Source organism: Epinephelus fuscoguttatus, linkage group LG13 (genome assembly GCF_011397635.1).
Source record: "Epinephelus fuscoguttatus linkage group LG13, E.fuscoguttatus.final_Chr_v1".
In the NCBI taxonomy this organism is placed as follows: Eukaryota; Metazoa; Chordata; class Actinopteri; order Perciformes; family Serranidae; genus Epinephelus; species Epinephelus fuscoguttatus.
The window spans coordinates 18804570-18827528 of NC_064764.1; the positions used below are offsets into that span (position 1 = coordinate 18804570).

The 22959-nt window shown below is 42.4% G+C and overlaps 1 protein-coding gene across 5 annotated transcripts; it reads left to right on the top strand.

Annotated features, from left to right (window-relative positions):
- The first annotated feature begins 329 nt into the window (after positions 1 to 329).
- Positions 330 to 21844, top strand: LOC125899986 (myc box-dependent-interacting protein 1). 5 transcript variants are annotated; one of them, XM_049594699.1, is made up of 20 exons: positions 330 to 666; positions 1561 to 1641; positions 1884 to 1938; positions 2074 to 2168; positions 2757 to 2852; positions 2962 to 3072; positions 3188 to 3280; positions 4435 to 4520; positions 4699 to 4774; positions 5270 to 5325; positions 5983 to 6027; positions 8243 to 8318; positions 8572 to 8694; positions 8925 to 9008; positions 11703 to 11723; positions 14616 to 15005; positions 15562 to 15618; positions 17710 to 17784; positions 17877 to 17978; positions 18062 to 21844. In XM_049594699.1, exons 1-20 carry the CDS (start codon positions 580 to 582, stop codon positions 18161 to 18163), a joined length of 1911 nt encoding a protein of 636 aa, XP_049450656.1. In that variant the 5' UTR covers positions 330 to 579; the 3' UTR covers positions 18164 to 21844. The 5 variants fall into 5 exon arrangements, with proteins under 5 accessions (XP_049450656.1, XP_049450659.1, XP_049450658.1 ...); XM_049594702.1 differs by lacking the exon at positions 14616 to 15005; XM_049594701.1 differs by lacking the exon at positions 8925 to 9008.
- The last annotated feature ends 1115 nt before the right edge of the window (positions 21845 to 22959 follow it).

A 22959-nucleotide genomic window follows, 5' to 3' on the forward strand; every position in this document is an offset into this window, starting at 1 on the left:
TGAGACTGATGTGTCTTTGAAGATTTATAGCATACATGTTTGGAAGCAGGCCTGGCTGTTTCTTGCCATTATCTGATTGTGAATTGTGAATGTTCTCTTGGATATTTATTAACCGTGGATATGAGACATAGATGGTTTTAAGGCTTGACCACATGATCATGGGGTCTGAGGGACATTTAAGGTGAAAATATAGATTTCAAAGAACAGAATTTTATTCAAAAGCAGCACATTATGTTCATAAATAATGCAGCTTTACCAGTTGATTTATAGTCTCCTATTACAGACCCCCGTGTGGACGCGCAGCAGCATCTGTGCCTTTAAGAGCATCTCTGACAGCATCCTCCTCTGTCACGGACGCGCACACAGCAGCTCAACATTTGAGAATACAGCTTAGCCTTTTGCACACACACACACATCCTCCTAAAGATACATCCTTACATCACATTATTACATTTATCGCCATTATTTCTTCACTGGACATTGATGCATTTGCCTCAACGGTCGCCGTAGCGGTCCATCCGATCGTTATTGCTCTTGTTTCCTTCCTCCCCGCATCCAGAGACTGATCTACGCTACAAGATGGCTGAGTTGAATTTGGGGAAGGGGCTGACCGCAGGGAAAGTGGCCAGCAACGTTCAGAAGAAGCTCACGAGAGCCCAAGAAAAGGTAAGAGGTGCTCACTATCGTGTTAATGTGTGGTGGGAATTATTATGCGGGCCTGCAAAGCCGCGAGGCAGCAGTGCCGCAACCTCCACCAAGGCGCAGTGTCGCATCACGACATCATAATAATACGGGCAGGGATGCTGAATTTGGGGATGGGGATGTCCACTTTAAACACATCGTTCATGTAGTCAATGTCACGCAGCGGGCACGTGCGTATTGCAGTGACATATACTGTACGCCAACTCATAATTTGGCCCCTGACTGATGTGCTCCTGGCATTTTAAATCACTATCTGTGTGTGTCAGTGAGTGTGAGTCACACAAATAGTGACAGCAGAAACACCCTCTTACATCCTGGTAGCACTATGATGATAATTGTTACCCATGCTGCAATATGTGTATAGGTGGTAGATATGAGGCCTAGTTTATGCGTTCATGCACCTGCGCGTTGTGCTCTGAATAAATGGCAGGGGGCGCTATTTGACTATCATAATGCATCATGAGCTGTGGGGTTAAAGAGGGAGACAGGCAGAGAGGAAACTGGTATTGTTGCCCCTGTAAAGCTGGTGTGCATTATGTGTGAATGTCACTGTATTGGCAACATGTATGTGAGTTTATATGGAAATAATGTGTATAATGCATGCATTTATTCATGTGTGATGTGACTTCTCCGTGTCATTTATTAAATTCAACAGTGTTTGATGTGTTTAATGCAAAGAAATCATAATTCATCTTGGATAAAGTGAGCGATCAAGACAAGAAAACAGGTGGATGTTCTCACGTGCTGTGTCTTTAGGAAACATCTCCCTCCATCTGTCTTGTGACTGTAGCCTACTGAATCAATTGCAAATTTCACCTTTGGTATGGCTACTAATGTTTTAACGTGTTCGACTGACAGGTTCTTCAGAAGCTTGGCAAAGCCGACGAGACCAAAGATGTTGCGTTTGAGGAGGGAGTGATCAACTTCAACAAACAATATGTGAGTACAGTCCAGTGAGAGACACTATGTTGTATGGCACAATCATATTTCTAATTTGCCCATTTGCCCTAATTTACTTTTTAGTCACATCTGCCTCCCGCATATAGGAACTGAACTTTGTTTTAACTCTAACAGGTGTGCATTTGAGACTGAAACATGTACTGGCTCCACAGGCTGTGAGCGTGCTGGGTTTGTTTTGTGTTCTAACTTCTAAGCCCCATGTTTTTGTGTTTCACCTCCAGGCTGAAGGCAGCAAACTGCAAAGGGACCTTAGGGCATACCTGGAGGCAGTGAAAGGTAAACCACACACAGCGCTGCATCAAAATCACACTAGTAGCAAGCTGTACATGTAGACACACAGTAGTGGATGTACAAATACACACCATAATGTGTTGCTTTCCACTAACGTAGAATATGTGTGTTTGTCCTCAGCCATGCACGAGTCCTCCAAGAACGTGCAGGCATGTTTGAATGACATGTATGAGCCAGACTGGTACGGCAAGAACGAAGTGGAATCCATCGTGGAGGTCAGAGACACTTTTCATTAATGTTAGATTGCCTGCATGTGTGAGAGTGTAGGGACAAGCTGGTTTCTATATAGAGGTCAGAACCACTATACCAGTGTATTAGTTGATTAAGTGTGTGTGTGTGTGTGTGTGTGTGTGTGTGTGTGTGTGTGTGTGTGTGTGTGTTTGGCTCCCGATTCGCAGTAGCTATTATTCCTATAGTTTGCACAGCTGTGTGTGAGAGTATCCTCTTGGCAGAACTGGCAAAATTCTACATTAATGTCTCTTGTGAGAGATGTTGAGTAGCTCTTTAGATTTTCCTCCGACTTCATTAGGTGCATTACTCTTGAAATTACTTTTGGATTAATGTGACAAAACAACTTGAAGCTAGCTGCGAGAAAATACCGCAATCAGTTAAAAGGGTTTTACTTTATTCTTAATCTAAATTCAAGATCACGAGCCAAGACGGAGCAAAAGAGCTACTGGAATTAACTTTAAAGTGGTGGAGACATACAATCAGGATGCATAGTATTGTAACAAAACAAGTGCTGCAAGCAATTTGTCTTATTTATCTCTGATTGTGTACTGTTACGTTCATTCATGCTGCAGGACTGTGATGTGCTGTGGACTGACTACCACCAAAAACTGGTCGATCATGCTCTCATTTCCATGGATACTTACCTGGGCCAGTTCCCAGACATCAAGGTAAGCTGTGTGGTCAGAGGGACACGGAGCAACCATGACCAGTATTTATTAGCATCTAGTGTTAAGACACTGAATGACACAAGTACTCATTCTCCGTTTTTCGTTTCAGGCACGTATAGCTAAGAGGGACAGGAAGCTGGTGGATTACGACAGTGCCAGACACAACTATGCCACCACGCACAAGACCAAGAAAAAGGACGGGGGTATTAAAATCACCAAGGTAAACTGGTTCCAAATATACTGATACAGAAAAGCAGTGGCACACTGATAATGATGACATGTACATGGAAATAAATATTATGTTTTATTTGTTGTATTCTCACTCTCTCCTCCAGCCCTCCTCTTTGTTGGAGAGAGCCACTCCAGGCTGGGCTCAGGGTATCTTGTCTGCACACAATGTTGCCCAGAGCAGTCTGTCCAGGAGCCAGGTACACAATAATCTTACTGCACCTCCTACATAAACTGTTGACTGTCAAACACAGCTGTCGAAGACACATGGAGGTCCTCAGTTTGAACTTGTTGCCTTTCATCATTCTCTTTATGCTGTCGATTGGGCAGTTAGCGGGACATTGAATGGCCGTTATCAGGGGTGATAAGCGTCATAGATATGGGTTGGTAGGAGCCTGACACACCTGTTTTGAAGCTGAGAAGGCCATTATCAGACCATGAAATGAGAATTTCCAGGAGAAAGGGCTTTCATGGGACTTTCTCCAATGTGCAAGAAACTCTGCTTATAGGGTGGCAAGGAGTGATGGGAGCTCAGACATCTGGAGGGAGCTCGGAGTACAGCTGCTGCTCCTTTGCGCCCAAAGGGGTCAGTAGAGGTGGTTCGGGCATCTGATTAGGATGCCTCCTGGGCGCCTCCAGCTAGAGGTGCTCCGGGCATGTCCCACTGGTAGGAGGCCCCGGGGTAGAACCAGAACACGCTGGAGGGACTACATATGTCGTCTGGCCTGGGAACGCCTTGGGGTCCCCCAGGAGGAGCTGGAAAGTGTTGCTGGGGAGAGGGACGTCTGGGGTGCTTTGCTTGGCCTGCTGCGGCCACAGATAAGCGGACTAAAATGGATGGATGGATGGATGGATGGATGGATGGATGGATGGATGGTGAAACAGAGCTTTCACCCAGGAGACCATGATACAAGTCCCATGTGAAAGCAATATTAATGCCAAACCCTAATCTTTTTTCTAAACCTAACCACCTAGGTTTGGCAACGAATCCCAAGGAAAGTTAAAGTTAAACCTAAAGAACTGGTAACAGACATTACCAGCAGGTGTGGCAGGCCCCACACTGACCCATATCTATGAGGCTTATAACCACAGGTAACCATTTAATGGACTGAAAACATTACAATCTGGTGCTTTTTCCGCACATGTTCTCTGACACTTGCTACGAATATCTAACAAAAGCAAAATGAAAATGACAACAACTGTAGACAAACCACGCTGAAGCTTAATCATAAGTGTCAGGTGATATTACACATGTAAACAGCAGGTAATTTATCAACAGGACTCCAAACTGACAACATGCTGCAAAAGCATTGTGCCAATGCAATGTGTGTGTGTGTGTGTATGTGTGTTTCAGGCTGAGGAAGAGTTGGAGAGAGCCCAGAAGGTGTTTGAGGAGATTAATATTGACTTGCAAGAGGAATTGCCTTCACTCTGGAACAGGTGTGTATGTGTGTGTCGGTGTCTGCGGAAACTGATTTTCCTGTTGACGGATGGGTGCTGTAATTAGGTTTCACTTACATCTGTGCTACATTTACCCGTACAGGATGTTAAATTAAGTAAAGCCAGCAATGCAGTCAATACTGTCTCTCTGTCTCTCTTTCTTCTCTGCCCTTTGTAGTCGTGTTGGGTTTTATGTCAGCACCTTCCAGAGTTTGGCTGGGTTTGAGGAGAAGTTTCACAAGGAAATCAGCCGGGTGAGTTTCATTTATAGACCTCCATTAATGCTGAATTTAGATGAGGATAAGACGAACCTAATCGACAAGGTGTATCAAATAGCAGTCAATAAAAAATGTTGACAGTGCCAGTTTTAACTCCATCAGCAATCTAATCTAAAAATAAATCTCATGCTGTTCAGCACTGTTTTTTAAATGTAACGCAAAGTCTGTCATAGTTGATTTATTTGTTTATTTTTCCCCTGTAAAACAACAGTAGGAGATGGGGTTTTAACTGACTGCAGAGAGATTATCCCCCGCCTTAGCTCTGAATTTGGACATGATGATGCAAACAAGCCGTAGCAGACAGACACACTCTGCAGCACTTAGATGATATTACAGCAGGGAGGAGCACAAAACACAGTGTAATGATTTTTATCATAGAACGGGCATCGACGGTGCCAGAGCAGTGTAGGATGATGATGATGTAATGCTGTTGGTGTGATATCTAACACCCCGCCTTTCCCCCCTCTGCAGTTGGATCAGGATTTGTACGACATCTTGGTGAAACTTGAGAAAACAGACACAAGCAGGTAAGTGAGCAATGATCAAGTAAACTCTGTCCCAGCAAGGCTTATTATAGCTTGTGATTATTAATCTTGTGACAAAAAAGGTTTTCTATTGTGTCTTCTTTTAATCTCAGAGATTTTGATTCTGAAGAGATTCACAGAATTAAGTGCCAAGATGATAATTTAGCATGTTGGCATGTGTTGAAATCTATTTATATGAGCACAGTGATGCAGGGAAAACCCAGTAACCTCAGGTTTTTGCGATTCTAAGAAAAACCTCTAGTCTACCTGGAAACAGCTGTTTGTTGGCATTCCTGGGAATCGCTTAGAGCGCTGAGCCTCATCAATTAATCACTGTGGTTGGTCATCCTAACCAGCAGAGAAAACACTTGCTGTGTAGTGTACCTATGGCACCGTCGAGACTTGTGCAAAAATAAATCACTTCAGAAATGTTTCCAAATATTTGAGCCTCTTGAGAGCACATAATTCATCCTGCTTGATGGATGAGGTGTACTGCATCATAAGTTAAACTAGCAGTAAATTAAATAGTTATTTTCCCAATGAGTTCAGTGTGTGCCAAAAAAAGCAAACAGTACTTATCAAAAATACTTGAAGCTACAGGAACAGACAAGCAACCTGGCATGTATTAACCTGGAGCCACCCCTGAACCCCCCCTTTCAGAAAGACAGGTGCAAGAGGCGCCTCATCGTCAGGAACAAATAGGAGGTAACCGGCAGCAACTGTGGTAACCATGGTGACACAACTCTTGTCTGTCTGTCCAACTGACCTGTCTGTCCAGCTGTCTGTCTGTCAGTCAGTCTGCAGGCTTGGGAGATTTAAAGGAGAGCTTGTTTGTGCAAGTGAACTCACAGACTCACTGATTAGAGAGCTGTGCACCCAGAGCTGCAGATATGTAAGAGCTGAGCAAACCTGCATGGCTAAAGCTGCACCAGGCAAGACTGTTACATAACAATACAACCCAAACCACAAGGTATGCAGTAGGGTCAGGTACATGGCCGGATGAATCCACTAGGGGGCCACAGGACATAAATGAGTTGCTGGGCCTCTATGAACCCTCTGTTTAACCCTTTCTCTGTGTACTCTGTACATGATTTTCTGAAGTTGCTGCTCAGTTGCTGTTTGCTAATTGCACTAAAACATTAAGATTTGCAATATAGAGGCACAAAACTGATATGATAAAGGTCTTTAAACTAGATCAAGCCAAGGCCTCAGGATCAGCTAAGCATGACCAACTTTAAGGCCTTTATCATGTCAGCTGATTGCCCAAACAAAGTTGTAAAAACAGTATATTAACAAAACCCTGCAAACTCTAAATAAGGGTACTGTCACATATGAGCGGATACAGGTGAGTGACCATCGCCTGCCAAGGTGGGATTTGCAGTGAATGTGGGCAGTGCTCGATGTGGCCTACGAGCCTGGTCTCACTCCGAAGTCGTCATAATCCGGCACTTGGGCAGTGAATTGCAGCATCAGACACTGACGAAAAAAAGCTGTGCTTTAACGTCAGTATGATACACGGCTCGTCGCCGTTATAGTTAAACAGCGCTCGGCAGCTTCGGACACACACGGTGGGACAAGAATGAAAGTTAAGGCGGCGAAAGTCTGAGTAGGGCGGGGGGGAGGGATGATGGATGGGTCCAACAAACACTGACGTTCACCCAGGAGACTGGTGTTCGTGTCCTGTAAGATTATAAAGCCAAACCCTGTTTGTTTTTTTTCCTAAACCCAACCATGTTTGTTGTCAAGGGGAAAAAAATGTCAATTTTCATTCTGACGTAGTGTGTTTATTTTGAAAGAGACAGTATGCAAATGCTAAATTTCCTGTGAGAACGGAAGTGTATTTTGAAAGAACACAATGCATGTAACAGACAGAACTTGACACGGCGTCCCAGAGCATCAACAACCAATGCACCCAGGGTACCTTTCACATCATATCTGGATGTGGGAAGTCCATGACCAAACGTCGATATGCGACGAGGTTGAAGTGAAAATTTATTGGACCTACATAGAAAGCTAGCTTGCTAATAAATACCGTGAAATATGGCATTATTGGTACATTTTCCATTTTTTATGTTGCATACCTGTCTCCCAGCTCACTGCCAGCCAGGCAGCATCTCTGGTGTGGGGCAGTTTGTATTTTTCATGGTCAATATCATGCAATATCAGCTGGGTAAACACAGCAACAATCAATGTTTCCTCCACACATTAGCCTACTACTTTGCTACTGGTTGAAGCTACGACTTTGGCGGTCAGAATTCTCCAAAGTTGAACTCAATGTGATGTGAAGATGCAAATTTGTGAAGGTGCTTTGCTACCAGAAGCAAATGTTTTATTGGCCTCTTAGCTCACACTGAATGAAAGTGAACAGGAGGCAAATATTCAGCAATGCTAATATCGCTCATGTGTGACCGCACTCTAAACCCGCAGCTTTTGGGGCCCCACTTGTCCAGTGTCAGCTTTCATATTGCAGTGTTTTTATCTCTTGCTGCTATTTGAAGCCACCTATGTACAAAGTTGCCTGGTCCAGCAATAAATTGCAGGTTTTCCAACCCTTAAAATATCCACAGATCTGGTGCTGCTTTGTCAGCTTTAGAATATCTCCTCTATGACAGCAAACGCCTCTATCACTGCTCGCTTGTGAGGATTAACTGGAGGCCCACACAAAGCCTGCTTGCATGGGATGGCGGGAGGAAAAGGAGAGGAATGGAGTGAAGACAGACTCACTTTTCTTGCATGACAGCTCTTGCAACAACTCCAACAACTTCCGCTTGGACTCTTGTAGAGCATGCCTTTAAAGCTGTGCACTTTTTAACCTTTGCCTGACCCCTCACTCACATCGTTTGCCGTCCTTGTTGCGTTCTCTGTAATCTGTCTATACTCTCTATTTTGTCCTCCATCTCTCCCTCTCTCATTCACTCAGTGTGGGTGCGAAAGAAGCATCTAACCACACTCTCAGGCCAGGAGGACCACCGCCAATCCCCAAATCTCCATCCAAGGTAAGCACACACTGAGGCTGTCTCTTTGTTTGGAGTTGTGTCCCAATTATGTCTTCAAACAAGTGTGACTAAAGACAACAATGCTGGCTTTTAATCCATGTTGGAGCTATTGTTCTTGTCAACAGTTGCACCTGTGCTCAGTTAAAACTCTGCTAGGAAAAGAAAGGTTTAATTTGTGATCTAGAAAGCCTAGAATCTATATTCAACGGGACTGTGGCCCAGCTTCATCGCCGTGTTTCTTTCTCTGTTCTAGCTAAGGCCTGCAGTGCCTCCTCCACCCAAGGTGACCCCATCTCGGGAGTTGAAAACAGAGAACATCATCGGCCTGTTTGATGCTGCAGCTACTCCTGATATCAGCGTCACCTCCCCTACAGAGGTTAGTGAGCGGCTGCTGTCAGTCAGCCATAGCCTTTTAACTTTCCTCTCTACTGTGCAGGTCAGAGCCTGGCCTGCCCCTCCTGCTGCTTCTCCTCTTCTCTTCTCTTCTCTTCTCTTCTCTTCTCTTCTCTTCTCTTCTGTCCTGCTTTGTGGTCTCCTCTGTCCTCTCTCTTGACCCTCTATTGTGCCCAGTGAGCCAACGAGCCCTCCTATTCCTGTTGTTATCAGTTTGACAGTCCTGCAGTGAGCAGCCTGTTGGACATGGACCTGGACTCTTTCAGTGCAGCAACCAAAGCCTCCACGGTCACACAGGTGGATGATTCACAGCATGAACATATAGATCCTAGAGCCACTCCACTGCAAGAAATGCCAAGCTTCACAAGAGATTTTATCTTTTATTCAGAAAGGTTTTCATTCATTTCATGATATTTATATATTAAAGTAGATTCCTGTGAACCTTCCAATATGTTGTAGTTAAAGCCAGTTTTAGCCGACAACTTTTACTGTTGCCAGTGCAGTTGCGTGACTTTAAATACATCAACACAAGCTTGATAAGTCTGGATACAAAATGAAATCACTTGGCAAGCTTGGCATAGTTTGAGGTGTTAGCTGCTCTGCTTCTTTCCAATCTATCAAACGAGAGGTGGATGATGGCATGATGATCTGTAGAAACCTGCTTTTAGTGTCCACTTCTTCCTGCTTCGGCACTTATCCACAGACCACTCATGGCATGAAGACTAAAGCCCTGCTCTGCTCTTACTTCTTTCTCTTCAGAACTGTACAGCGGGAAGTGGTGTCGTTTTAGATACTGGAATGACATGAGTTGTACTTAATTTATCTATAGTTGCTCACATTAATTGGAAGGTGAGATAAAATTAGTACATCTCATGTTAGTTCACTCATTAAAATATATTCAGCTGTTGTTGGACCCATGTCTGCTACTCAACCTCAGCACAACATTCTTATACCTGACAGATTAATGGCATGTAGCCTGTTGTATATCTTCACCTAGTTAGAGCCAGACGAACCGGCCCCATCATGACAAAAAATGCAGGGAAGAGATGGCATGGTTTACATCTGTTGTCATTGAGATTTTTCAGTCTGCAATGAAGTGAATCATTGGCTTTCCCTAAAAATCTACAGCATTACAACACTAAATAAACACACACAGTTTTACCATTCAGAACATAGCTGTCATGCTTCAAGTTTTCTTAAAGCGGACTCCACCTACATTAAGCATTGCATTGTGTTATTTCTATGGTCATCGAGGTTCAAACAGTATTTGTTAACATGAGTTTGGCTCTCTCAAAGCCAGAAACAAGAGAAGGAAGTCTCAAACTTCCTGACGTTTTAAGCCTAGTTCACATTACACGATTTTTACCCTGATTTTGCATCGAGGAGACTATCGTAATCTTTTGAGTGTTCATACCTGCCGACGTGTGTTTCTGTCATCGGGAGTCTCACCACTGAGCCCTCACCGACAGAGCCCCAGATAATGCGGTGACATCACCAAACTTGGAGACGACACAACGTAAAGGCATGGATATTCTTCTCAGTATTGAATCAGATCTGCCGCCAGGGCCTGGTTCCAAACACTACGTGCACCCCGAGATCCTGTGGACGCCGCCATTGTTGTTGTTGCTTGCCAGTTTGTCAGTGTTGCCAGATCTTGGTAGAGAAACAAGCAACCAGGGCTATGGAAACAAGCCCAAAACAAGCGACGGATATATATAGAAAAAGGCGACGTTTAGAGAGCAAGCCCAAATAAGCAACTCCACTTTAGAAACAAGCCCAAAAATCGCGACCCAGCTACCAATATTTGTCAGTGACTTTACAGAGAAAGAAACAAGCCCAAAGTCGCGGCTAATAAGCGGACCTGGCAACCCTACGGCTTGTCCTCCTCACATTTCTGCCGTCCTCCTGTGTGCTGATTGGGGACATATCCCGCCTCTCATTGGCTGACGCTCTTTGTCAGTCGTGTCAGACTTCTCCAGTTTTCTAGCATGCCAGATATCCAGTCCCAGTCACAGACGAGGGGATGACTTGCTCATAGGCTTGTTCACACACGAGGACTCGTCGTGGCAGACTATCTGCTAACTCACCTCCGACCCAAGGTGGCTCTCAAGATCCTCTGCGACGTCAAAATCGTGGTGAAAATCGTGTAATGTGAACTTGGCTTTAGGGTATAAAGTCTGGAGCTGCTCCATACACAATTACTGTAATAGGAGCCTGATTTTGTGGAGCAACAGAATCTTTTTTTTAATATCCAGATGAGCTTTATCCTATTGCAGTATTTTAGAGTGAAATAGAAAATGTACTCATAAACTCAGAATGTTCCCCTGGGTGCTCTCAGTGTTGTCTACTGTATAACATCTTTCAGTGTGTGATTGCATGCTACATATAGTTCAGTTAGGACTGAATACCACTAAGTAAAATGTTGATACTTTATTGCAGTCATGTTAGATATTCTATCATATGCTACCTGGAGATGTGGGATGACTTCTTTACTAAAAGCAGATAGAAAACCTTTTGAGATTTCAAATTCTTTTTTCTTAGTTTTGATATATGTGCCAATAGTTATCACTCGCCTCATTGCAGGATATATGAACCTACTGTAAAGGTAAATCTTTTCACGACATCATTTGTGTCAAGATACCCTGATGCAAGCGATATGTTACATTGTTAGGGGGAATGAAATGATCTGAGACTGACTGCAAGATTAAACTCGACCTTGTTTTGCAGTGCACTTTTCTGCTACATCCTGCTCATCCTGTTGGTGACCTGTGCAGTAAACATATGACAGCAGCCACCTCTTCAGTTTTACATTTAGCAGACTTTACCTGCCTGTACTCTTGTTCTGCTGGAGATCTTCTGCTATGGGCTTGTAGGTTTAGCGCATGGAATCTGCACTGGAAATGTTTTATTGAATGCAACGGGCAAAAGCAAGAGCTTTTTGAAGTGTTTAGTTCTCTCCTCTTATTCTGTTGCTTCCTCTGTTTTCCACAGCCTGCAAACTGGGACTCATGGGTGAGCATATCATCCTCTTCTTCGTACATTTTTTAATGTGCAAAACTAAAAACGTATCATTATGATCATCATCCCCATCTGCATATTCTTATTTATGTTCATAGTAACTATCAGTTCATATGTTGTCGCTTACATTTACTACTTACGTAGCCATTATACAAGCCCCACTCTCATTATGCTTGCTGCTACACGACACATGCAGGACATGCTGGGTATGGACTTCTATAATGGTCATTACTGTATGTAAACAAGCTTTTTCCATTCATGGATCTCTTTCATTTGTCTGTCCCAAATCTGTTTGTGCGTCATCTTTGTGTCTGCAGTGCTTGATGTGATAACACTAAACACTGAAGAGATTGTTGTACAGCACAAATAGAGCTTGGGAACGAGCGTGGGTCAATTCAGTTTCAAATTGACATTTTACAATGTTATATATTGACTCAATATAAATGGTGTCTAATGTGCAATCCTCTCTTAAGAGCCGTCTCTCTCTGTTCTACAATATAGATGCAGGATATATACAGCATACTGTGGATCTAAAACCTGTGAAGGATTGATACAGACACCACATCCATAAAAGATAACAAGCTCACATGCTCTTTGAACATGAATTTAATTGTAAATTAAAAACCCCAATGTTGTGAAACAATTTGTAACTGAATCAGCCTCCTTTCTTTCCGTTTCCCCTCGTATCCCTGTATGTTCACATGTTGCACTGATTGACCATGTAGCCTTTACATGTTATCTACATGCCCCATGTGACACACAGGGAACAGTTTTGTTTCTGAAAGTCGAGTGAAGTTGCTCATGTTTTCAGTGGATTGTTTCATGGAAATGAGACTGGTAAACTAATGAGAGCCAGTGGGCAACTTCACAAAGCCTTGCTTGCAACTTGGCATTCCGACCATCAACTAACTTTTATGTTCATCCCTATCACTGTAAGAGAGACGTGTCTCAACGATCATACGGCTCTGCTGTATTTGAGCTTGAGGCAAAGCAGTGATAGCTCAGAAAGGAATGACACTTCTGCTCTTACAAAGCTTCCTTCCTCTTTCTCCATCTGAACATAGCCGTGGGAAAATAAACCATGCTTGCAAGCTACACGCAGAAGATCCGACATCTATTTTCCGATGGGAAAAGGCTGACAGTTTTTGCGTTTTTGCCTTCTGCTGCCACCTTTCCTTATCTTCATCTGTCTTTTGATTTTATCTGAACCTCGTCTGTAAAGGTTTATCCCTCTGCATCAATCTTCTTGGGTGATGATGATGATGATGGTGATGATGATGACTTGCTGCTGAACTTCTCCCATTGATGTCCATGGCATTTTTCATGGCCCCGTTTCTCCCTACATGTTGCCAAACTATCCCATTTTCCCTTAAGTATTACATTTAAGTTTAATCTAAATAATGATTCCCTTAAAAGGCCATTCTTGTGGTTTGGCAGGTTTTAGCCTTTTTACCTCCCAACCAACCATTTTCAAATGGCTGCTGACATAGTGGTGCTTTCCATGAAATGCTAATGCTATGCTAACATTTGCTAAATTAGCACTAAACAGCGGTGGCAGGGTACTGGGAAGCGTTTCATCCTAGAACTTTCATAAAAAAATCTTGACATTAACTTTAATTAACATTAGCTAGGTAGCTAACGTAATCCTACGTTAACAGAGGGTTGACTACACAGCAACAACAAGCTTATGGTGTATACGGTGATAAAAGCCCAATGCTCACCAACAGCATTCAGTGTCCGGCCGATCTTTGGCCAATCTGTTCCCACAAATGGACTTTTCTGTCTTTGTTGTTATGAAGTTTCTAACTGACATGAGCATGGGTCTATGGGAACTGCCCATTGGTCCGACAGCCCATTGTTCCGACCATATTAAACCCATTGTTCCTTAGTCCGTTCCGAAATCATCATGATGCCCTGTGGTTAAGGTCTGGTTAGGTTTAGTCACAAAAACCACATGGTTAGGGTTAGGAAAAGATCATGGTGTGGGTTAAAATGAAAAAGAAAGTGACAAACACATAAGCCGTGAGCCTGCTCCGCCTCAAGCCTTTCCCAGCTGACCCAGAGCCGGTTGCGGCGCACCATCAAGGTAGAAATACGCCCGCCGGGAGCCGTTCAGCACCGCGGAGAGTCGGACTAATGGGATGTCGAACCAATGACATGGACCTACATCTATAAGTCTAAAGTTGTTGAGACGTTTGCATTTCACTCTTGAGGCAAAACTACAAACCTTCTGGTAGTGTTAGAGGAAAAGTCAGGAGATTTGAGCAATGAATGTCTTTACCAAATCGCATGGCGATCCATGCAATTATTGTCAAGATATTTTAGAATGTAGACAAATAGACAAAAGTAGTAGGCTGAACGACAATGCCATTCCTAAAGTCCTGCTAAAAAATTTGGTATGATGGAATATGGTTAGCATAGGATATAGGAAACACAATATTCTCTTAATGAGCTAAAGCATGCAAAATCACGTGTATGGTCCTTTATTGTGATCTCCCTTCAGTTTTGATACCTTACCCGCCAGTCTGATAACAACCCTTGTGCCCTCATTTAGTACCCATTTAATATCTCTCTCAATTTCCCAATCCCTTGTCCATCAAAAATATTTTACTTTGTCCCTCAGCCCATTGCTTTGTTCATAGTCTGGCCATACCCCCAAATCGCCTGAAGAAATTCTTTATTCTCCTGGTACTAATTCCAATTACTTAATTTCCTTTTGCCAGTTGAAATGCTGAACCCTTGAGTCTGCCTTTAAATATCCCCTACGCCTTGCCTTTCTGTTCCTTAAAATTTTCTCAACCATTTGATTTATAAAGCCCTATTACCCATACGGTAAAATATCTCTTTTGACCTCTGACTCCTTGAAACCTGACCCTTGCCCCTCAGCATGAGGACAGTGGTGCCCAGGAAGAGGACACCAAGGAGCACTATGACCCTGTGGCTGCTGCTGCAGATGCCTGGGGGGATGATGGTTCGCAGCCTGTCCGCTATGATCCCATAGCAGCTGCCACAGAGGGCTGGGGGGATGACGGAACCCAACCTGTGCGCTATGACCCTGTGGCTTCGACTCAGAAGGGAGGGGGGGATGATGAGAGCCAGGAGGTTCATTACGACCCCGTGGCTCAAGCCCAGGATGACTGGGGCGATGACGGGGGTGAGCCGGTCACAGAGGTGCCCGTCCCAGAGGATGAAACACCTGCAGCTGAGGCTCCAGCTGATGCCGCTGAGGAAGAAGCCACACCGGCTGCCACCACGTTGGATGATGAAGAGGGTCAGGTAACCGAGGAGAGAAAAAAATGGAGGGATGCATCTGGACGAAAATGGTGGATGCATCAATTTTTGAGGAGGAGGTTTGAGCATGGGGTACTGGAGAGAAACATGATAGAGAGATACATTGTAAATAAAAAGGTGGAAGGATGGAGAAATCTTGAGATGCAAAGATTTAGGATGCATCTGGACCAGCAGCATGGATGCATCAACTGTGACATAGAGGGCAAGTTGGGAATTAATTGCTGAGGGAGAGAAGACTGTAGACATCTGCTTCTCAATACACAACCAGTCACTGCTAATCACAAATCCAGGCACATAGTATGCTGTGCAAAAGATTAACCTATATGGCAGCTGTGCATTAGTACCCAAGCTAACTTTCTATCCAACATACTTGCTTGTATTAGCCATAACTTTCCTGTTTAGGCTGTGCGGCTTGTCTTTGTGTCTGTCTTTGTCTGTCTGTTCTTCTTTCTGTCATTCTTTTCCCCTCCTTAATTCAGTCTTTCATCTGTCTCATTCACTAACCTTTCGCTGTTATCATTCTGTGTCTGTCTGCTCCCAGGGTGAATCTGCAGCAGCTGCTGCTGCAGCACCAGAGGAGCCAGCGCCAGTAGAGGAGGTACGTGCAATAGGAACTACTATAACATGCAATAACTTATAATGTGCTTTTAACTGCAAAATTATAGATATCAATATAATGATGAAATATTACAATATTACAAATACAATAATACAGGAGTGGTGGGAAAAGCCGCTATACAAGTGCAAGTGCATTTACCATCTATACATTGTTATTTTAAGTGATTACAACACCCCTAAATGTTTCCTGATTATGTTTTAGGTCAGTGGTTCCCAACTGGTCCAGACACGGGGTCCAGATTTGTCTTTCTAGTCCAGTCAATCTGTGGTTTAACCCAGGGAAAACTGCAAAAGTAATCATTCAAGGTTTTTCTGTGATCTCTTGGGACACCCAAATAACATGTTAAAAGTATACCACTGTATATTTAGTGGATCAAGGTAAATTAATGGCTCAAAGAAGTGCATGTCTCTGCTTCTGACCATTATATTTTCTTTTAATTTATGTCTAAACATTAGTTTTTTAAGATGTTCTTTCACATATAACCGGATAATCAGATATGACCTGTTCTTAATGTATATGTGCAATTAGGGGGTACCCTAACCCCCAAATGACCTTATTCATTCTTTGGTTTAATTGTGGTGCCATTGAAGGTTGATATCTGTGACTATGCTGCCACTTGGGAAGAGCTATTATGTTGAAATATCACTTGCGATCTTGGGTAGTACCAATTAGTGAAAATTCTGACCTGGGCCCATGGACTGGACCCATAAAACATGATCACCACCAATTTCCCATAATGTTTTCAGTCATAACAAACAGAAGTTTCTGCTCTGTGTGTGTTTCCTATCCTATCCCATCTAAGCTGTACAGGTTGTATTTTTCGAGTACATCATCACAAGGCACAGCGTTTCATATTGCTTTTGCAATTTATTTAAAATGTAAATTAATTGTTTTAAGTAAATGAAAAAAAATAAGATGATGACAAGAAGAGTAAAGATGCTTGGGGCGTCGGTGACTTAGTGGATGCAGCATGTACAAGGCTGTTGCCGCAGCAGCCCGGGTTCGACTCCAGCCTGTGGCCCTTTGCTGCATGTCATTACCCCCCCCCCCCCCCCCCCCAAATTTGGCCAAAAAAAAAAAAATATTGGTTATTGGGTAGTAGTACCTCAAATACAGGTGCAGTACATCAGAATATCCTCTTAAAAAGTGTTTTATTGAAAAGATTGACACCAAAAATTTAGGATAAGACACCAAATATGTTGGATAGGTGTACATAGGGGAGCATATCTATGTTTCCCGGGATCTATGTTCCCCACTTAACCCTGCAAAAAAGGTTCTATGTTTCCCGGGTTCTATGTTCCCCGCTCAACCAAGCAGGAAACATAGAACCCTTTTTGGTTGAGCGGGGAACATAGAACCTGGGAAACATAGAACCTTTTTTGCAGGGTTAAGTGGGGAACATAGATCCCGGGAAACATAGAACCCAGGAAACATAGGGATGACCCCGTACGTAGACCCTCCAATATTAACATAATTTGCTCTTGACCATGAAAAGGAGAATGTTCCACTAAATCCAGGAAAGTATACTTTTAATATATGATGCACAAGGGTATTAGGACCATTCAAAACCACGAAACATTACTATTGCAATATCTCCTAGGTTGGGCCCATTTTTGAGTTAGAATGACTGGACTATTAGTCACTAGTTCGAGGTCCATAAAGTTTATGATATTCAGCGTCATACTTGCATTTGACCATGCTGTCAAACTACTTTGCAGTCTCTGTTAAGCAGCTGTCCATTATTCACTCACTCTACAGCATGAAACGGCATTGCAAAATAAAAGCTTGTGTTGGAAATTCACTGCACTTCAAAATAACGTTTTTTACATATAAAATATTTTATGCTGTTTTCACTGCAATTGGACTTTACCTTTTTTCCTTGGTAAAGAAATATGTCTACTTTCAGGTTACAGACACTGTTACATAAATTTCTGTTGGCAGATTTTTTTTAAAAAAAGAAAAAGAAATGAAAATAAGACTTTCAGGGCTTAATTATGTCTTGTTAAAAGATGAAAAAACATTTTTAGTGTGTACTGCGTGCCCGTAAATGGAACCTCTTATTTTTTCTAGACACCTGAAGTAGCGGCAGAATCAACAGAAGTAACATCACAGCCTGCAGACATGCCACCTGGCTATTTGTTCAAGGTAAGACAGGATGCAGGATTAGAATAGTGCTGAGCATTTAATTAACTCAAATATATGGTACATGGAGATCACTCATTTTTTGTGTGATATAGGTCCAGGTGATGCATGATTATGCTGCCAACGACACAGACGAACTGGAGATGAAGGCTGGTGACGTGGTGCTGGTAGTCACCTTTGACAACCCTGATGAACAGGTACACACACACACATTTATGCACTGTGGTATCACTGTGACAGTGAGGTGAATACGTACTTATTTGCATGTCTGTGTTTTTAGGATGATGGCTGGCTGATGGGAATGAAGGAGGACGACTGGCAGCAGAACAAAGAAAATGCCACTAAAGGAGTATTCCCTGAGAACTTCACTCAGAGGCTGTGAGAGAGGAGGACAGGGCATCATTCCAGCTTCCTTCTTCATGTCTCTCTTCTTCTTGCCTCAATCCTTCCTTCCCTCTCTTGCCCTGATACTGTATCTTTACTAGGACTTTGGCCATAGAAGCAGAGCTGTCACAGCCCTGGCTGAAATCATGCATTTCTAAGGTCTGCTACACTGTGCTAAAAGTGGATCTTGGCATTTTTGTGGATTTCTGCCAATATTTACAATTAGAGATGTAGCCATTTCACAGGTCCCACTCTTTACTGTCTTGCTGCACTATTGCTACTACTCCATACTGCAGGAATTGACTAAAGAGTCCTGATCATACAGGATGGATGTGGGCATGGGTGCCTCTGCAATGGCTACTGCTACAGCACATTATAATGTTTTATTCTCAGCCTTGTCTCATCACAAACTCTCCAAGGCATACTCCACCACCATGAGAGAGAAAATGTCTTTTGAGATGTGCTTTTGTTCATTTGATACTGAGAGACTGAGAACAGTGTACAATAATTAAGACAATGCCAAGTGTAGCAGAGTATCCCTTCCACACATACGAGCCCTAAAATTTCTTTTATAAAGGATGGGGTGTAATTACGAAAGCCAGGCTGACAGGAAGGTCATCACGAACCAAGTAGGGTCCTCATTATGTTCAGAAACATTCACCCAGCAGAATTACGCTCTGAAAAAGTAGAACCGACTCCTGGCAGACAATGTCACCCCAGTCAAATTGCGAAAAGACCTTTGAATCAGCACCTAATCAGCCAAACAAAACAAAGGTTACACTGTTGTAACTCTAGTTCTATTAGCACAGACAGAGCCCTCTGCTGGACTCCATGGGTAATACTCTCCTCCAATTAGGAGCATGCATTCACCCACTAGAATTTGCATAAACATAACCAGCCAATCAGGACGTGCCTTCACAAAAACATGTGGAGCTCATAGTATATAAGGTGACATATGATGCTGTCAGCCATCCTGCACCCTCTTCAGTGAGTGGTGTAGGAGTGACAGGACCCCTGGGAGAGAGCTACACCTGTGCTAACAGAACTAGGGTTACAATATAGTAACCTTTTTGTTATCTCACATAGGCTCCGCCTCTGCTGGACTCTATGAGTAAAGTGAGTGGAGCTTGGTGAGTGAACGCCCTGTTGCAACATAGCATAGACCCAGCCGCACTGATCTTGACCGGCTAAAGTTTTCTTGCCACAGCCTACCTCTTCATAACTTAGGCCACTGCAGTGGAGAAGTAGGAGGCCCCAGCCACCCCAGGTGTTATGTAACCAAACTAGGTGGAGCTATGGCACTGGAACATGTAGGTGTATCATACTGAGAGGGGGAGTCGGGTGCAGATTTGGCTGACAGCATCTTATGTCACCTTATATACAGTGGGCTCCACACTTATTTGGGAAGGCATGTCCTGACTGGCCGGCTATATTCATCCAAATTTCAGTGCCACTGAAACCCATAGAGTTGAGTACAGGGCTGAGACTGTGTGAGATAGAACAAAATTAGAAATCTCATCCACAACTGGAATGTTGCTAATGTTGCTGAGGCAGGTCTACGTCTTCTCACGCTCAAGCGGTTTGTTGAAACAAATCTCTGTTTTTTGGCAATAGTCTGTTTTAGCCACATGTGTAGCCATCAAGTGTCATATTTTGTCTTGGACATCTTGGGCATGCAGGTTCCCTCACCTGTGCTCATTTGGTTATTTTTGGTAGCTGGCTGCAATTCTGACCATATATAAGTGGAGGCGTAGCAGAGAGTGCGTCAGTAAGGACTAAGCATTTAAGTTCGGTGCCAGTATTTGCTATTCACTGATTCACAATCACTCTGATCAGTCCTGGGGTTCTGCTGCTGACACAATGCCCGTGGGACACATTCAGCCTGTCTTTTATTCCTCCTTAAATACCTACTAGTGACACACTGAAACATGGGCCCCTAGTTGTTGTATTAGCTTAGATCCAATGGTGGTTTAAGTAGTTTGAACCTTTTGTTTTTAAAAAAAAATCCAAACAAATGCATATGCATTGAGCTGGCCATCACCCTAGTTAAAGACAGCAGGAATTTAATAGAAAATGTTTCAAAAATCCAAACAGAAATATGATCACAGAGTCCATTAGAGCAGAAAAACATGACTGTTTTCGTCTTCAGCAGTCATGTTTTTTATTCTTTGTTGTTGAAATTAGTGTGAAGTTGTGTGGAGTGGGCATGTTGAAAAATCTTTTCAAGGATTTTGTTTTTGTTTGTTTGTTTCACAAGGGATTCCAAATATGCATTAGCCTGGCTCGCTAAAAAGGCTAGCCACCAAACTACAACAATGAGACGCTGCTACTGGTAGTATAATAGTTAGGCAGATACGGTTACATCCAGATGCTAATGAAATATATAATAACTGAGCCAGCCTCATTCGTTTATGAAAAATGTGCCGAACACAATTCCTTCCGTTTGCATAGAGACGACTGCCTCCAATGCAGATGATTCAGAATATGCACCAGAGCAACTTCTTTTATTTTTGTATGCTGCCAAGCAATGATTACATATAGCCTAATGTATAACTATGTCAACATAATTGCCAACTTACTGTAGGATGTTATGGAGTGTTTTGTACTTCTGTCAGGTTTACTGCTCTCAACATAGCCGCTTACTGTACAGTAGGTAGTTCAGACTATCTCACTCTCATTCAGTCACTGACTCAGAAGAGATTCACATTTCTCATGATGTTATTAACATGTAATAAGCGTGCGTGAAAACGGTTGTGTGTGAATGTGTGTGCGTGTGTTTACGGGGTTGTGTGGAAACATAAATTCTTTATCTATAGGCTATTGTTATTGGACGATATCACCGCCACCTACCAGGGGATGAGGTCGTTCGTTTACAGGAAGTTTTTTTCTGACTGGACAAAGACAAACGTGTTTGGGTCTTTTTCCACTGGCTGGTATTATGGTTTCAGGTGTTATTGTGCATTTGTTGTGTATAAGTGTAATTTTGCCAAGCTGTGATGACAGATACATATTCTATAAAGACATTCATATCTGTATGTGAGTTACTGTGAGCATGCTGACTTCCCATGTGTTGTTGTGTGAACACCCTTAATTTATGACGATGATACTTTGGTGACTTTTGAGGCAGCTGAAACCGGCAATTTGTTATTATTTTTTGTATAATAATTTATTTTGTTAATCCTAGTAAGGGGGATGGTCGGCAGTTATATATTTTGTTTTTCCACTATTCCCTCTCAAATCATTCCTGATTATAATTGCCGGTTGTCCGTCAGCCTTGCCTCAAAATGTTGCCGGGGGATCGTGGTCCAAACAGACTTAAACATAATTACACGGAGACAGGACACATAGAGAAAGCTCCAAAACCACCAGACTCAGGTGGACAGATTTTTTGTAATGGTTTTAAGTATTTTAACCACTTGAGATGTGCATGATTTTTTTCATATGTATTTAAAAAAAAAAAAAAAAAAAAAAAAGCCTCACATGTGAGAACATCACCTGCACATTCAGGTAAACCAATCACTTTCATATTTTTATTTTTTAAAACATATGTAACTTGTTGAGTGTTTCACCTGGGTCTGGTTCTCTATTTGTCTATGGATGATGATGTCTCCTGTGATGCGTTATGGGATACAACAAAAAGGTTTTTCCTCTACCTAACTGACCAATAATAATAAAGATTACGTAGAATCTCCTTTGTTTAGTGATCTTTTGCGGTTTTGTGCACAGTCTGCTTTGAGTATTGAAACAATGCCTTTCTATGTGCTTCTACTTTGCTTTCTTGACGTCTCCTCTGCAAATACTGAAGCATCCAGCAGGGTGTGCTGCGTTCAAGCACTAACTCCATCCTGGGAAAAAAGAAAAAGGATTCAGGCATCGCGAGGAGGAAAGAGGAGCCATTGCTGTGTGCTGCTGTCCGTGGTACTGAAACCAACCAGCAGCCCACCCTGTAACCACAACCACTCATGCTGCATTGTTCCAGCTGTTGCGATGCATCACCAGTTACAGTGATCACTGTTTTTTTAATGACTTTAAATGTATATAACATGCAACAGATGATTAACAGCACATGTTCAAAACCCTACTAGCACTCATTAGTGTTTCTGAATTAAAAAATAAGAAGCAGGGCCTTTGAGAACAAGCGTGATGCAAATCAGGGACAGACATGACAGGTGAAAACATAGCTTTTACATGGTGCAGTCAATTTTGAGATTTTGGGCTTTTGTGTTTCTATAACATGTCTTCTTTCAGATAGTGGAAAAAAAAATGTCAAAAAAAACACATGAAGGTGTTTTTTTCTTAGTTTAGATTTATGTTCTGGATTTTTTTTTTTATTTAATTAAACAGATTAAATTATTATCTTAAATTTTTCTTTTTTTTCTTTTTTTTTACTCTATTCACCTATAGTATCTTATTTTTGCTCTAAAAAGTCTTGAATTTTACAATATTTTTTAAGACCATTTTCTCACAGAGTTTTTTTTCTTATACTCTGAGCTGAAAATTTCCTCTTCAGTCACACTTAAATATTCCAAACTTTCCAATTTTATTGCTATCTAATTTCTGAAGGTTTCAGCAGAGGTTTTTTGTTCATGTATCATTCATAGTCTGATTTATATCACATTTCATTCCTAAAAACAGAGAGAAAATTGACTTTATATGGCTGTTGGTAGTATTTTCCAATTTATGGAGTGATAAAAAGAGATATCCAAAATCCCCTCTGTAAAAATCTTTGACTTCAAAATGTCAACGAAATGAAACAAGAACCGGAAGAACTGGAGAATTTTGAACCTGTTGTTA